Source organism: Girardinichthys multiradiatus, chromosome 5, assembly GCF_021462225.1.
Source record: "Girardinichthys multiradiatus isolate DD_20200921_A chromosome 5, DD_fGirMul_XY1, whole genome shotgun sequence".
Classification (NCBI taxonomy): Eukaryota; Metazoa; Chordata; class Actinopteri; order Cyprinodontiformes; family Goodeidae; genus Girardinichthys; species Girardinichthys multiradiatus.
This window is the reverse complement of record NC_061798.1, coordinates 7,554,004-7,568,713: the sequence shown is the minus strand read 5'-3', so window position 1 is coordinate 7,568,713 and position 14,710 is coordinate 7,554,004. Positions and strand designations below refer to the sequence as shown.

The following is a 14,710-nucleotide window of genomic DNA, read 5'->3' as shown; positions in this document are numbered from 1 at the left end:
TGCAAGTGATCAATGTCAAATCCAGTCCCTTAAACATGCAAGTAATGTCAACAAACTGGGTGGAAAACTCTTGACAGACTTGCTAAAACAAAACATTTTCTGGTGCTTATCTGAACTTTGTTTAATGTATGTGAATTTTTTTCTGCAAACAAAAATAAAAATAAGCAATAATTACTCCTTAGACATCTGTGGTGTATTAACTCAAATCATTAATGGGCTTCCTTTCCACAGACACACAAACTATCTTAAAATCGTAAAGCACACCTGGCCTTACCTTGGGCAGAGCGCAGACAGAACAGACAGAACCAACAGCCACGTTTCTAGAATTGCGCCGCTCAACGTGGCAGCAGGTTGGAGTAGCTCTGTTACTTTTGATTTATTCTTTTTTGGGAACTATTCCTCTTGTGGTGGATACAGTTGATTTTTTTTGGATGACTGTCCACTCCAGTGTCGGATGCTGTGCAGCTTGGAGGATTTTTCTTAATACTTTCTATTTTTGGACATTTGTTATGATGCATTGCCATGGCAACGGGGTTGTTTCTTACAACCGGGAGCAGCTGATTAATATCTCAATAGCTCAAATAATACTTCAGCTACAACCCCAAATCCCTGATGAGTTGAAAAGGAGACGCCGTGGATGCAGAGCAAGAGCTAAGAGAAGAAAGAGAAGGAGGAAGTTCAAACCATCTCTTCCGTCGATTAGGATGGGCAATGTGAGATCGTTGGGAAACAAGTTGGATGAACTCCAAGCCCTACAAAGGACCCAGACAGAGTACCGGGCATGCAGTATCATGTGTTTTACTGAGACATGGCTGCAGGATCATATCCCCGACTCCAGCGTCTCTCTGCCGGACCTTTTAACCATACGAGCAGACAGAGATTTAAGGAGATTTAAGGAGGAGCGGCAAATGTAAAGGAGGTGGACTGACAGTACTTGTGAACAACAGATGGTGTAATCCAGGACATGTAACTGTGAAGTGTCGTCTCTGCAGTCCAGATATTGAACTGTTGGCAGTAAGTTTTCGTCCATATTATTTACCCAGAGAGTTCACCAGTGTTATTTTGGCAACAGTTTACGTTCCACCTTCCGCTGTTGCTGACACTGCATTTGATGCCATCAGCTCAGTTGTTGCTAAGCTACAGACACAAAACCCCAATGCTTTTGTGGCAATTTCTGGTAATTTTAACCACGCTTCACTCTGCTACACTTCCAACATTTCAACAGTTTGTCAGCTGCTCTACCAGAGAAAACAAAACATTGGATTTGTTTTATGCAAATGTCAAGGACTCATACATCTCTACAGCAAGACCTCCTCTAGGCAAATCAAATCACAATCTTGTTTTTCTCTGCTCAAAATATAAGCCCCTTGTTCAGAGGCAACCTGTAATAAAGAGGACTGTGAGAAAATGGTCACAGGAAGCTGAAGAAGCTCTGCAAGGTTGCTTTGAGGCTACAGACTGGGACGCACTGTGCCAGCCACATGGAGAGGACATCAATGCCATGACTGAGTGTGTAACCGACTATATAGACCTCTGTGTGGATAACATCATCCCCACCAGAACCGTGAGATGCTTCCCCAATAACAAACCTTGGATCACCAGTGACCTGAAGGACCTGCTTAACAAGAAAAAAAGAGCCTTCAGAGAGGGAGACAGATAATTATTGAGGAGTTTACAGAAGCAACTTAAAGTCAAGATAAGAGACAGCAAGGAGGTGTACAAGAAGAAGCTGGAGAGCAAGCTCCAGCAAAACAATATCAGAGATGTGTGGACAGGGATGAAGAAGATCACGGGTTTCAGGCAGAAGGATTATCGGACCGATGAAGGTCTGGACAGAGCCAATGAACTGAACACATTCTTCAATAGGTTCAGTTCAGAAACCAGCTTTGCATCCTCCTCTCCTGCTCACAGCCAAACAGACATTCCATCTTCCTTTGACCCACAGGACCCACAGCTGTCCAGTAACACCTCAAATGTTTTATCTTCCACCTCAGCCCTAGACCCTTCTGCTTCTACATGTTTGCCTTCAACCATATCAGAAGATGCTGATGCTTCCTTTGCTGCCCCCTTCCACCTGTGTGTCTCAAGAAGTCAGGTGAAGAGACAACTGGAGAGACTGAACCAGAATAAGGCTGCAGGTCCAGATCATGTCAGCCCTAGAGTCCTGAAGGCCTGTGCAGAGCAGCTCTGTGAGATTCTGCAGCACCTCTTCAACCTTAGCCTGGCCCAGAAGAAGGTTCCGGTGTTGTGGAAGACCTCCTGTCTTGTTCCGGTACCAAAGAAAACTCACCCATCAGTCCTCAATGACTATAGACCTGTTGCCCTGACATCTCACATCATGAAGGTCCTAGAGAGACTCCTGTTGGCCCACCTGAGTAAGCAAACAGTAAACCATCAGGACCCCCTTCAGTTTGCTTATTGCTGTGTAGTTGGAGTTGAAGATGCCATCATACACCTGCTTTAACAAACCCACTGTCATCTGGACAAAGCCAGCAGCACTGTGAGGATCATGTTCTTTGATTTCTCCAGAACATTTAATACAATTCAACCTGATTTGCTTTGTCAGAAACTCCAGAAGACTCAGGTGGAGGCCTCAACAATCTCCTGGGTCAAAGACTACCTAACAAACAGACCACAGTTTGTGAGACTGAAGGGTTGTGAGTCTAACCAGGTAGTCAGCAGCACAGGAGCACCACAGGGGACTGTACTCTCACCATTCTTTTTCACTGTACACCTCAGACTTCCAGTACAAGACAGACTCCTGTCATCTGCAGAAATACTCAGATGATTCTGCAGTCGTGGGGTGGATCAGAGATGGACAAGAAGCTGAGTACAGGAAGGTGTTGGACCGCTTTGTGGCATGGTGTGGAAACAATCATCTCATGTTGAACGTGACTAAAACAAAGGAGATGATTGTAGATTTTAAGAGAAACAGGAATAAGTCAAAAACTATTTCTATCATGGGAGAAGAAGTGGAGGTGGTGGAGGAGTATAAATACGTCGGTGTTCACCTGGACAACAGACTAGAGTGGAGATGCAACTGTGAAGACATCTACAAGAAGGGACAGAACAGACTGTACTTCTTGAGGAAGCTTAGGTCCTTCACTGTTTGCAGCAAGATGCTGCATATCTTCTATAAGTCTGTTGTGGAGAGTGTGATCTCTTCTGCCATCATCTGCTGGGGAAGCAGCATCAGAGCCAGGGACTTAAAAAAGCTCAACAAGCTGATAAAGAAGGCTGGCTCTGTTCTGGGGACTCCTCTGGAACTTCTGGAGATCTTTGTGCAAAGAAGGATTCTTCATAAAATGAAGAACATTATGGAGAACCCTGAGCATCCTCTTCATGAGACTGTCCTACAACAACAGAGTGTCTTCAGTCAGAGGCTTCTTCAGATCAGCTGTAAGATGGAGCGCTACAGGAGATCCTTCCTGCCCACAGCCATCAGCATCTACAACGGCTCTTTGAGGAAAAATGAATAATATGAGCTACAACATTAAATTTCCCTTTGGGATTAATAAAGTATTTTTGAATTGAATTGAATTGAATTGTTTAGCTTTCTTCTGGCAACAAACAGAACATCATAATGTCTTTGTTTTCATGCCTCCAGATTTTAGCTCAAGTGTCAAAATAAGAGAGCAGAATTTTGAGATGGTTCAAAATGGGACCTAAACAGTTGATTTATTTATTTATTTTTTGTGTTTATCATTGTTTGCTGAACCTTCTAAAATGTCCCTCACCCCACTCCAAACACCCTTGGCTGATATATTTTTAGCAAAGCAAAGCAGTGTTGATATCAATACGAAGTCTTATTGAAAGGGAATCAATTTGGATTAGGGATCAGAACACTGTCGGTGCACTATTCAGATTGTTTTTAGGTTGTTTTAATCCTTTGATATCTTGAGAAGAGTCTGAAATGTTTTGGACTTGTTTTGTACATCCACAGCGGTATCCAGCAGAAGTAACTGACCTCATCAGTGAGGGGGAGATCGGCAGCGGGACGTGTGGACAGGTCTTCAAAGTCCGATTCAAGAAGACAGGCCATGTCATCGCTGTCAAAGTAAGAACCCCCTTTGTGTTTCCTGAAGGAACAGCTTTTACCTCCTTACCTTCTTAAACCCCAACTTTTAAACACCTCACTGATACTGAAAACATCTCAAATGAAATCAGCTGCCAGCGGATTTCTCAGTTCGTCTCTACTTATATGTTTGGTTAAGTTTGTTCTTCAGTTTCTTCTCTCTGATAAACAAGTAATGATTTGATGGTCACTATCATGAACATAAACCAGAAATGACCCACATACTTTGCCAGTGTGCAGACCTGATCACTGTAGATTAAAGAAATACTGGTTGATCATATTATTACATTTTAAGCAACCAAAATTCTCATTTTAAAATAGTCACATGGCATTTTGCCCCACTTGCTAAAGATGTCTGATAATAATTATGCTAATGAACTTAAAATGGCCATCTGACGGACGAACTGAGGTTCCACTCATCAAATATACACATGGAGCCAGACACTGGGCACACAGAACATTTCTGGTGTGGCTCAATTAATCATCTGACTGTTTGTATTTGCTAGCTGTCCTGGGACTCTTCAATACATGCATATGGACACAATGTAAAACAAATGACGTATTCAGGAGTGTAAAAACACATCAGGCCAGGTTAAATGAACATGTTGAGTTTAAAATGGCACATTTTTCTGCTCCAACACTTACAGTCGCAGAGCCTCGAAGTTAATGTGGATGAGGAAAGGTAATGTGTGTTTCACAGCTCAACGTGAAGATCACTTCATATGACATTTATTTTCAAATGTGCTTGGTTTTCATTAAGTCTTTACAGTAATTATTCAGCCTGAGATTCTTTTAACTCAGCATTAGAAGGTTCCCCAGCATAGCCTCGTGGTTAAAAATACGATTGTTGTGACTGGTTTACCAACACAGCGACAGTAATAACCCCAAAAAACATTGTCTTTATATAAGAGACAGCTTAATTGTAGCAAAGAAACCATTTGTACACCAAAAAGCCAACTTAAACCCTCAGCCAGCATGGGCAGCTGTCATCCTCTGTCATCTGGCTAAAACAGACCTAGCAGAGCTGTTTCAAAGAGGTCTTTGTATATGAAGCAATAATGTAGGAAATGAATGTTAAGGTGTGTATGTCTGTGTCAACAGCAAATGCGTCGCACGGGAAACAAGGATGAAAACAAGCGGATCCTCATGGACCTGGATGTGGTGCTGAAGAGTCATGACTGTCCTTATATCATTCAGTGCTATGGCGCCATAGTAACCAACGTGAGTAACCCCAAAATCCAACAAGCTATGCACAGCCTCATCTCTTTTTACTTGTATGTACCAAGTGGTTTTATTTTTATTATACATACAGGGGTTGGACAATTAAACTGAAACACCTGGTTTTAGACCACAATAATTTATTAGTATGATGTAGGGCCTCTTTTTGCGGCCAATACAGCATCAATTCGTCTTGGGAATGACATATACAGGGGTTGGACAATGAAACTGAAACACCTATCATTTTAGTGTGGGAGGTTTCATGGCTAAATTGGACCAGCCTGGTAGCCAGTCTTCATTGATTGCACATTGCACCAGTAAGAGCAGAGTGTGAAGGTTCAATTAGCAGGGTAAGAGCACAGTTTTGCTCAAAATATTGAAATGCACACATTATGGGTGACATACCAGAGTTCAAAAGAAGACAAATTGTTGGTGCACGTCTTGCTGGCGCATCTGTGACCAAGACAGTCTTGCACAGTGGTCAGAGGGATTTTAAGCCATTCTTCTTGCAGGATAGTGACCAGGTCACTATGTGATACTGGTGGAGGAAAACGTTTCCTGACTCGCTCCTCCAAAACACCCCAAAGTGGCTCAATAATATTTAGATCTGGTGACTGTGCAGGCCATGGGAGATGTTCAACTTCACTTTCATGTTCATCAAACCAATCTTTCACCAGTCTTGCTGTGTATATTGGTACATTGTCATCCTGATACACGGCACCGCCTTCAGGATACAATGTTTGAACCATTGGATGCACATGGTCCTCAAGAATGGTTCAGTAGTCCTGGGCAGTGATGCACCCATCTAGCACAAGTATTGGGCCAAGGGAATCCCATGATATGGCAGCCCAAACCATCACTGATCTACCCCCATGCTTCACTCTGGGCATGCAACAGTCTGGGTGGTACGCTTCTTTGGGGCTTCTCCACACCGTAACTCTCCTGGATGTGGGAAAAACGGTAAAGGTGGACTCATCAGAGAACAATACATGTTTCACATTGTCCACAACCCAAGATTTGCGCTCCTTGCACCATTGAAACCGACGTTTGGCATTGGCATGAGTGACCAAAGGTTTGGCTATAGCAGCCCGGTCATGTATAGTGACCCTGTGGAGCTCCTGACGGACAGTTCTGGTGGAAACAGGAGAGTTGAGGTGCACATTTAATTCTGCCGTGATTTGGGCAGCCGTGGTTTTATGTTTTTTGGATACAATCCGGGTTAGCACCCGAACATCCCTTTCAGACAGCTTCCTCTTGCGTCCACAGTTAATCCTGTTGGATGTGATTCGTCCTTCTTGGTGGTATGCTGACATTACCCTGGATACCGTGGCTCTTGATCCATCACAAAGACTTGCTGTCTTGGTCACAGATGCGCCAGCAAGACGTGCACCAACAATTTGTCCTCTTTTGAACTCTGGTATGTCACCCATAATGTTGTGTGCATTTCAATATTTTGAGCAAAACTGTGCTCTTACCCTGCTAATTGAACCTTCACACTCTGCTCTTACTGGTGCAATGTGCAATCAATGAAGACTGGCTACCAGGCTGGTCCAATTTAGCCATGAAACCTCCCACACTAAAATGACAGTTGTTTCAGTTTCATTGTCCAACCCCTGTATGTCATTGTCATTAACTCAATTAAATATGTGTTGACTTCAGTTGCTAAATAGGAAGTGATTGTGTGTTTGCCTGCATGTCCAGACGGATGTATTCATTGCGATGGAGCTGATGGGAACATGTGCAGAAAAGCTGAAAAAGAGAATCCAGGGCCCCATCCCAGAGCGAATCCTGGGAAAGATGACTGTTGCAGTAAGTCACAGAAACACCCTCTGAGGTCTGACCTGTTTTATTTGACCTAATCATTGTTTGTGCTTGTTCTGTAGATAGTGAAAGCCTTGTTGTATCTAAAAGAGAAACACGGTGTCATCCACCGCGATGTCAAACCTTCCAACATCCTCATTGATGCTAAAGGTCAGATCAAACTGTGCGACTTTGGCATCAGTGGACGCCTCGTGGATTCAAAGGCAAAGACTCGCAGTGCCGGCTGTGCTGCCTACATGGCGGTGAGAAAACTCGCATGTGCCAACTGTTATTTCAGCTTTTGTGTTTTTACAGCACAACAATAATGTTTTAAGAAATGCTAGTGTGAAACATCCACTAATGTCCTTACCTGAGTTTTGCCTGCTTTGCATTCCTGCAGCCTGAAAGAATAGACCCTCCAGATCCCACCAAACCTGATTATGACATTCGAGCAGACGTGTGGAGTCTCGGCATTTCCCTGGTAAATCAGTTGCATGTTATTGATATTTAGAATTTCTGTCTATTTATTCCTGTATGTTTATTTTTTGACTGCATGTGATAGACAGGTTGGTTACTTGTATCAAGGTATGCTTGACATTGACATCTCATGCTGTTCACAAGTTGACTTATTGCCTGCAGAGGCATGTCATTTCACTCTTCTTGAAGGGTGGTTCTCAGGTCATTGAGGCTCTGGGGTTATGAGCCTCTAGACTTCAGCTCAGCTGATCCAGTAGGTTTTCTATGAGATTCAGGTGTGGAGAAAGTGCAGGTCACTCCATTCGAGGTACCCCAGCATCCAGCAGCCGTTCCCTAATGATGAGACCTCGATGAACTGGAACATTGGCATGCATGAAGATGACATTAAGTCTGTGTTGTTCATTCAGCGGCACAATCACTGGATTATTGATGTTATTCAGGTTGTACGGGCTCTGCACTGTACCATTCACAAAGTGTAGGGCAGTTCTGAGTTGACTAGACACACCTTCCCTCACCCTAACACCACCACCACCAAAGGCTCATCTGGTGACAACAGTGGCACTCTTCTGGTGTGAATACAATCCGGCCTCAATCCGAACTACAGAAAACAAACGTCTCTTTGGACTTAACAAGCCACCGTAGCCGGTAGCAAAAGTGAACATTGTACTGAAATCATACCTGATTAACCGGCTGTTGCTTAGCAACGCTGCTGCCTGCATGTTGTGGGTCAGGGCACGCAGAGCACGTCCTCTCCTTCGGCTAGCAGCACACATTTACCAACGCCGTTCCAAAGTTAGAAATAGAACATTGTGAAACCAGTGTTGAATGAGTTGCTCTTGACATTCACCATGATTTTGTAGCTGTAATAACACCGAAATATGCAAACCAGAAATGCATCAAGCATTACTTCCATGATAGTTTTCCTCCATTTCCGGGTATGTGCTCTGTACCGCACCGAGTCATTTCTGTTCAATAGGAGCAATGATCGTCATGTGTGGATTTGTTTACCAGTTGTAGTTCACTTGCACAAAGAACAACGTGAAAGTGAACTGCACCAAACAGAAAAAAAACAAAACAAGTCCACTTTTGGTCCAGACAAGTCAAACCGAAGGACTTTCCAGGTGTGACACCGTTAGGTTCATCCTGAAATTTCCCCTGAAAGCACAATATCTCTTAAGTTTTTGTGAGTAGTGCAATTCACACATAGCTCAGATTAGCTAATCTTCAGTATTCTCTGCTCAATGAAGGTGTTGCCCTAAAACACATTCCTTGAACCATTATTAAAATTAGTGCTGGACTGATTCAGCGTCTCAAGCATTGTAGTCAGTGAATCAATCATGAAAGAAGAGAAAATGAATAAGTGTACATTTTTTTTAAATGAAAACTTTGGGTTGTTTTTCTCCTCTAGGTGGAGTTAGCCACAGGACAGTTTCCCTACAAGAACTGTAAGACAGACTTTGAGGTTCTGACCAAAGTGCTGCAGGAAGATCCTCCTGTGTTGCCTCTAAGCATGGGTTTCTCTCTCGACTTCCAGTCCTTTGTCAAAGACTGGTAAGTTTAAATCACACTATAGTTGTCATAAACACACATTTTTGTTCTACATAGAGCTGTGGACTGATCAGGTGCAGGTTATTCAGTTGAAAAGGATCCAGATCTGTTGCAGGCATATTAGCCACACGCCTTCCTTTAAGCCAAACCCACTCATGACTTGTGGTCTGTCCCAGTTCCTTTGTTTTACTCAAGGAGATTATGTGTTGATGCAGTGGTTTAGAACTAATAATGAGCCCCATGGTAACTACTTAATGTCCAGTTAAAACATGAGGTAACACAGATTGAGACTGGAGGGGTCCTAAGACCCTCTGATCTTTTCAGACGGGGCCAATGAAGAACCAGATGTGTTACTTGATGAAATCAGGGAATCCTTGTTCTCTGAAAACCTTTTGCATGGTCATCTTTATTATATTTTGTGTTCATATGTGTACCCCACGTGGTTCTCATCACTATGAGTTGCAAAGGTAATAACACTCATTTTCACCAATGTTGCAACCACACACTTCAGTGTGTTTCACTTTGATTTATGTGATGGATGAACACAAAGTAGCACATATTTGTGAAATGGAAAGAAAACGATGCATGGTTTTAGCATTTTCTACAGACAAAAATATGAAAATTGTACTGTGTGTGTGTATTCAGCCCCCTTTACTCTGACACCCTTAAATAAAACCCAGTTCAAATAATTAGCCTCAGAATTTACCTAATACCTCCATAGGGTCTACCTGTGTGTAAATTAGTCTTGGTGTAACTACAGCAGAGGTTTGTTCGTGAACAGTAGTAAAGACCAAGGCGCACAGCAGACTGGTCAGGGAGAAACGTGAGGAAGTTCTAAGAATGGTGAGGTTCTAACAATAATATCCCAACGTTTGAACATCTCACAGAGCTCTGTTCAATCCATCATCTGAAAATGGAAAGAGGATAGCACATAACAGCCGTCCACTTTAACGGATAAGGTAAAGCATGTGGTGGGTGCATTAATCAGAGAAGCAGCCATAAGGCCCATGGTAACTGTTTATACGCTGCATAGAGCTGCTGCTCAGGTGGGACAATCTGTCAACATGGTGCCTATTAGTTGTTAACTCTGCAAATCTGGCCTTTATGGAAGAGAGGCATGAACAAACCTATGGTTGAATAAAAGCCACAAGAAGTCCTGTCTGCACCTCGCCTTAAGCCCACTAGGGGGGCCAGCAAACCTGTAGAAGAAAATGTTTGGCTCAAATTAGACCAAAATTTAACTACATACAAAATGCAATATGAATCTGAAAACTAAAACTGCACACCTCCCCAAACTCACCATCCTCAAGGTGCTAAATACACGTCAATCCTGGAAGATCATCTGTTAAGAGGCTGCAGAAGACAGGAGAATGGGGTAGAGGTTCACCTTTACAGCAGGACAGTGACCCTCAACCTGCAGCCAGATCCACGATGGAATGGTTTGGTTTGAAGCATATTCATATGTTACGATAAATCCATCAAAGTCCAGACCTAAATCAAATGGAGAATCTGTGGTAAGACTGTACCAGATGCCTAAATCCAATATGACTGAGTTAGAGCTCATTTGAGGCAATAAACTATAGAAAATGTCTGTTAAGGTGGTTCTACAAAGTATTTACCAGGGGGAGACTGAATACAAGTGCACACCACAATTTGAAAAACGTTTTACTATTTTCTTTCCACTTCATAATAATGACTACATTGTAGGTCTGTCACATAAGTTTATGGTTTTAACAAAAATATGAATAATTTAACGGGGTATGAATACTTTTGTAAGGTACTTTGCATTTTCTGGAAAATTTTGTTTTTGAAAATATCTAACTTCCATGTAAAAACATGCTTTAAGGTGGTTTTGTTCTTAATTAGAAATCTGTAGATTACATCTGTGTCTGATGTGTTTATCTACAGCCTCACAAAGGATCACAGAAAAAGGCCAAAATACCTTCAGCTGTTGGTAGGTTGGACTCCATGTACACCAATACAGAGTTTCTGATTACTTGAAGAATGAATGTAGCCCATGTCGCAACTCACCAGCATTGTTCCTCTTTGTTACAGGAGCATAGTTTCATTCGGCGCTACGAAGTGCTGGAGGTGGACGTGGCCGGTTGGTTTCAGACGGTGATGGAGCGCACCGAGTCGCCTCGCAGCAGCCAGTGTTACAGCCATCAACACATGCTCCACTCGCTTCTCAGCAGGTAGCCTAGCGTTGGCCAGCCCGGTCTTAGCTCGGCCAAAAGCTAGACTAGACTAGTCGAGATTTAGCTTCACCCAGCCTAGGCTCAGTCTGCTCTAGTCTAGCTGTGTGCAGCTACGTCCAGCTCCAGACCCATCCTGCCTATCCACCTGTCCACCAGGCCGCCTGACGAGCCCATAGAGGAGAGGAGACAAAGACTCAGCAGATGACTCTAGATGAACAGATGGAGTGATGGACAGAGGTGTGCTGATGGATGGATGGATGGATGGATGGATAATAATTTAGTAATATATAAAATCTGGACAGGCAGGCATGCACTTGAGGGATCAGCAAAAGGTGCACACTTTAGCTAGCTTCATTCATTCAGACGTTGCTGTCTCATCACACACACACACATAGATGATCTCCTATGAGCTTGTACATTTCCTCCAGTTTTTGTTCTTTTGTCTCCTGTATGTCAGTTTCCAGCATTGATCCAAGCCAGGGGATTAATCAGCAGAGTAGTCAATACACACTGGAATAAACCGTCTGCAATGTTAGCAAATTGCTTATGTACATAGACCATAAGGAGGGCAAAACGATGACTGTGCAATTCAGGATCTTCAGGTGTTTCTACCATCATACATTCTCAGGCTGAGTCTAAATGTCCTTTGAATTAGTGTTGATTCTCTGTATGAATGAACAGATATCTGTGAGGTTGTTTCATAACCGTGTTCTCGTTCACCTTTACACTACAGCTCTAACAGCCACAGAAACGAGTTCATATTTTTATTTATGTATGTAAAGACTTTATTATTTTTTTCTATTAAATATATTAGAACCAGTTGTTTTAATTAGAAACTGTATATTTGGAAAAACAAAAAGTGGAAAAAAAATTAGTTGCATTGTAGCTTTTTAGACATATTTGTCTTTTGTACTTGCGACAGAAAATTTCATAAAGAGGGCAGATACTAAAAGGATGAGGGGTTGGTTGGAGAGGTGCTATCTTGAAAGCGAAGTCTCTTTGGGAATGTAAGACGGGAAAGGTGAAAAGCAACTAGAAGATCTACTTTGTTGGAATAAAAAGTGAGTGTCAGTCTATAAAACTGGGTGTTCAGGAAAACCTGTTGTTGAGCAGTTGTACAAATCCAGTTTTACTAATTAACTTGTTAATTAACATAAATGAGTTGACTAATCTAAAATGTTTTTAAAAAGTAAAATGATATTGTGGTCACAAAGAGTTTCAAGGCTTCCTTGCCTTAATTCTGCATTCAATTTCATGTCAAGCCAGTCGGCCCTTAAGACTAATATTTTAACATAAAAACATTGGAACTGTTGGACTTGATAAGGTTAAGAAATTAGGTAAACAAATATTACTTATTACATGGATTAAAACTTAGTCGGTCATTCCGACTAGTAATCTGATCTAGTTAATGTCTGATCAGCCTCGTTTTGTGCAATAATCTTTATCTTGAACCTTTTTCAAATGGTTTCATCACAATGTTAGCGATGTTCTCCTCAGTGATTTGAGGACAGTTTCCAGTCTCCAATGTTTTAATGTAAAGATTTGACCTCCAGATAGCGATTCTGATTTCTCTCTAGAAACTAGTAGCAGATACAATAACAGCTTTCACAAAATTAGTTTTCAACCCTTTCTGCCCTGCCCTGATCATTTATCTTTTATATTAAAAGCTGATACTATGCCATGCTGTATGAGTTACAGGGATTTACTAATATTTGTAAAATGAACACAGTCTATGGCCCCAGAAATGTTGTTTTGACCTCTCTGTCCATGAGGATCGTTTGGTTGAAAGTACGTTGCAGATCTGAATGTCTGGTAAACCTGAACAGAGATGTTGGTGAAGGAATCCTGTATAGAGCACATCTGCCTACCCTCTTGCAGGGTCACAGCCAAAGCCTAGTAGATGCAGTTCCAGAGTCCAGCTTTTTACCCCCACCAAACCAAATCCCAGCTAGACACAGAACTAAGGAGTGGCGATGGCAGACAGGAGGATGTTTAATGTCGGTGAGCTACAGGAATGTTGTCAAGATGGCAGAAAAGCTGAGCGCAAATTAAACGACAGGGATATGAGAAGAGAAATGAAGAGTGAGGCGAGGAGGAAGATGGTGAGTGCAAAGAAAGTGTGATGAGAAGATAAAGAAAAGTGAAGAGAAAAACTGAAGCTGATTGAAAGGATGTAGATGCGTTGCAGATGAGACAGAAACAGATGAGCTGAGCTCTGAGGCTAGCTGGCTCCTGTAAAAAGCTTTCATGGTGTTGCACCAACTTACCAATTATGAGTTAGTGTGTTTACTGTTCTTTTCTGTCAGGCTGCATTATTTATTGACTGCTGCTACTTTTTATTGCTTTAGACGCTGCTGTCACTTCTTTTCCCCAAAGTACAAAAACTTTAATCGTTTTTTTCGTTAAAGCCAAATAAATAATCATGCAATGTCTACACGTCTTACCAAATGTAAAACAGCAAGTCTGAAGAGAGCAGAGCGAAGTGAGAGCTGGTAAAGGGAAGCGCTGGAAAAAGAACTAACATAAAATGTAAATGCACATCTCACCTCATCTTTATTTAGGTAGTTTTCATTAATATCTTCGTACTATACCACACTACAGTTCTGTACAGTGTACATACAGTTGGGGTGGGGGGTCTGTCAAGATCCTTTTAGTCCAATCCATCCAGTTATCTGTCCATCCCTCCGTCTGTCCACACCAAAGGTGACCACAACCTAACTAATGTGCAAGAGCATAGCTGTTATGACGGTTTGTGAGAACATTTCTTACACTCGACTATGATACGTGTGAATATCTAATTAGTGAGAAAGAATGTCTGTGTGAGGGCGTGGGGTATGCTGTATTATAGCAGTGCTGTGTATGTGTCATATAATGTGCAGCAGGGACCGGGCACTCACATCCGTCTGCTCAGGGAATCTGTCTCAGCATTGTCCTGTACTTGGAGGTGGGCTCAGCTTCCCCAGGCTCTCTGTGGGTTAGCAGGATGCACTGAACAGAACGAGTACCACACAGCTGTGACGTGTCGGCTCCAAATGGATCAGAGGCGCAAAAATAGCGCTTCACAACTTCAGCAGAATAAACCTTTATAGGAACAGAAACTCTTTAAACTATACCTCATGAACCGGGGGCTGTCCACACCAAGAACAGAAACTACATCACACCTGTAATGACAGTGATGTGAGTGTAACGATACATTCACCTCACTGGGCAAGACACCACATCATATGAGGTGGATGACAACAAGAGTTTAGCTGTATTTCTGGGCAACTTAAGACCTTCTACAATATTAATTCAAAATACAGTAAATTTGTTTTTCAGGAACTCCTTTTAACATAGAATTATTCAGTTCAGCTTTGACTGGTCTCAATATTATTAAAGTTTGAACTAGAAACCC

At 42.3% G+C, this 14,710-nt stretch overlaps 1 protein-coding gene across 2 annotated transcripts in view; it reads left to right on the top strand.

Moving 5' to 3' along the window:
- Positions 1–14,710, top strand: part of map2k7 (mitogen-activated protein kinase kinase 7) — a 29,532-nt gene that overhangs the window by 11,191 nt on the left and 3,631 nt on the right. For both annotated transcript variants that reach the window (XM_047365830.1, XM_047365829.1), the window contains 8 exons: positions 3,944–4,057; positions 5,177–5,296; positions 6,995–7,102; positions 7,177–7,356; positions 7,494–7,574; positions 8,979–9,121; positions 11,027–11,072; positions 11,174–11,313. In XM_047365830.1, coding sequence (XP_047221786.1) covers positions 3,944–4,057; positions 5,177–5,296; positions 6,995–7,102; positions 7,177–7,356; positions 7,494–7,574; positions 8,979–9,121; positions 11,027–11,072; positions 11,174–11,313 — 932 coding nt within the window. The remainder of the gene's footprint in view (positions 1–3,943; positions 4,058–5,176; positions 5,297–6,994; positions 7,103–7,176; positions 7,357–7,493; positions 7,575–8,978; positions 9,122–11,026; positions 11,073–11,173; positions 11,314–14,710) is intronic.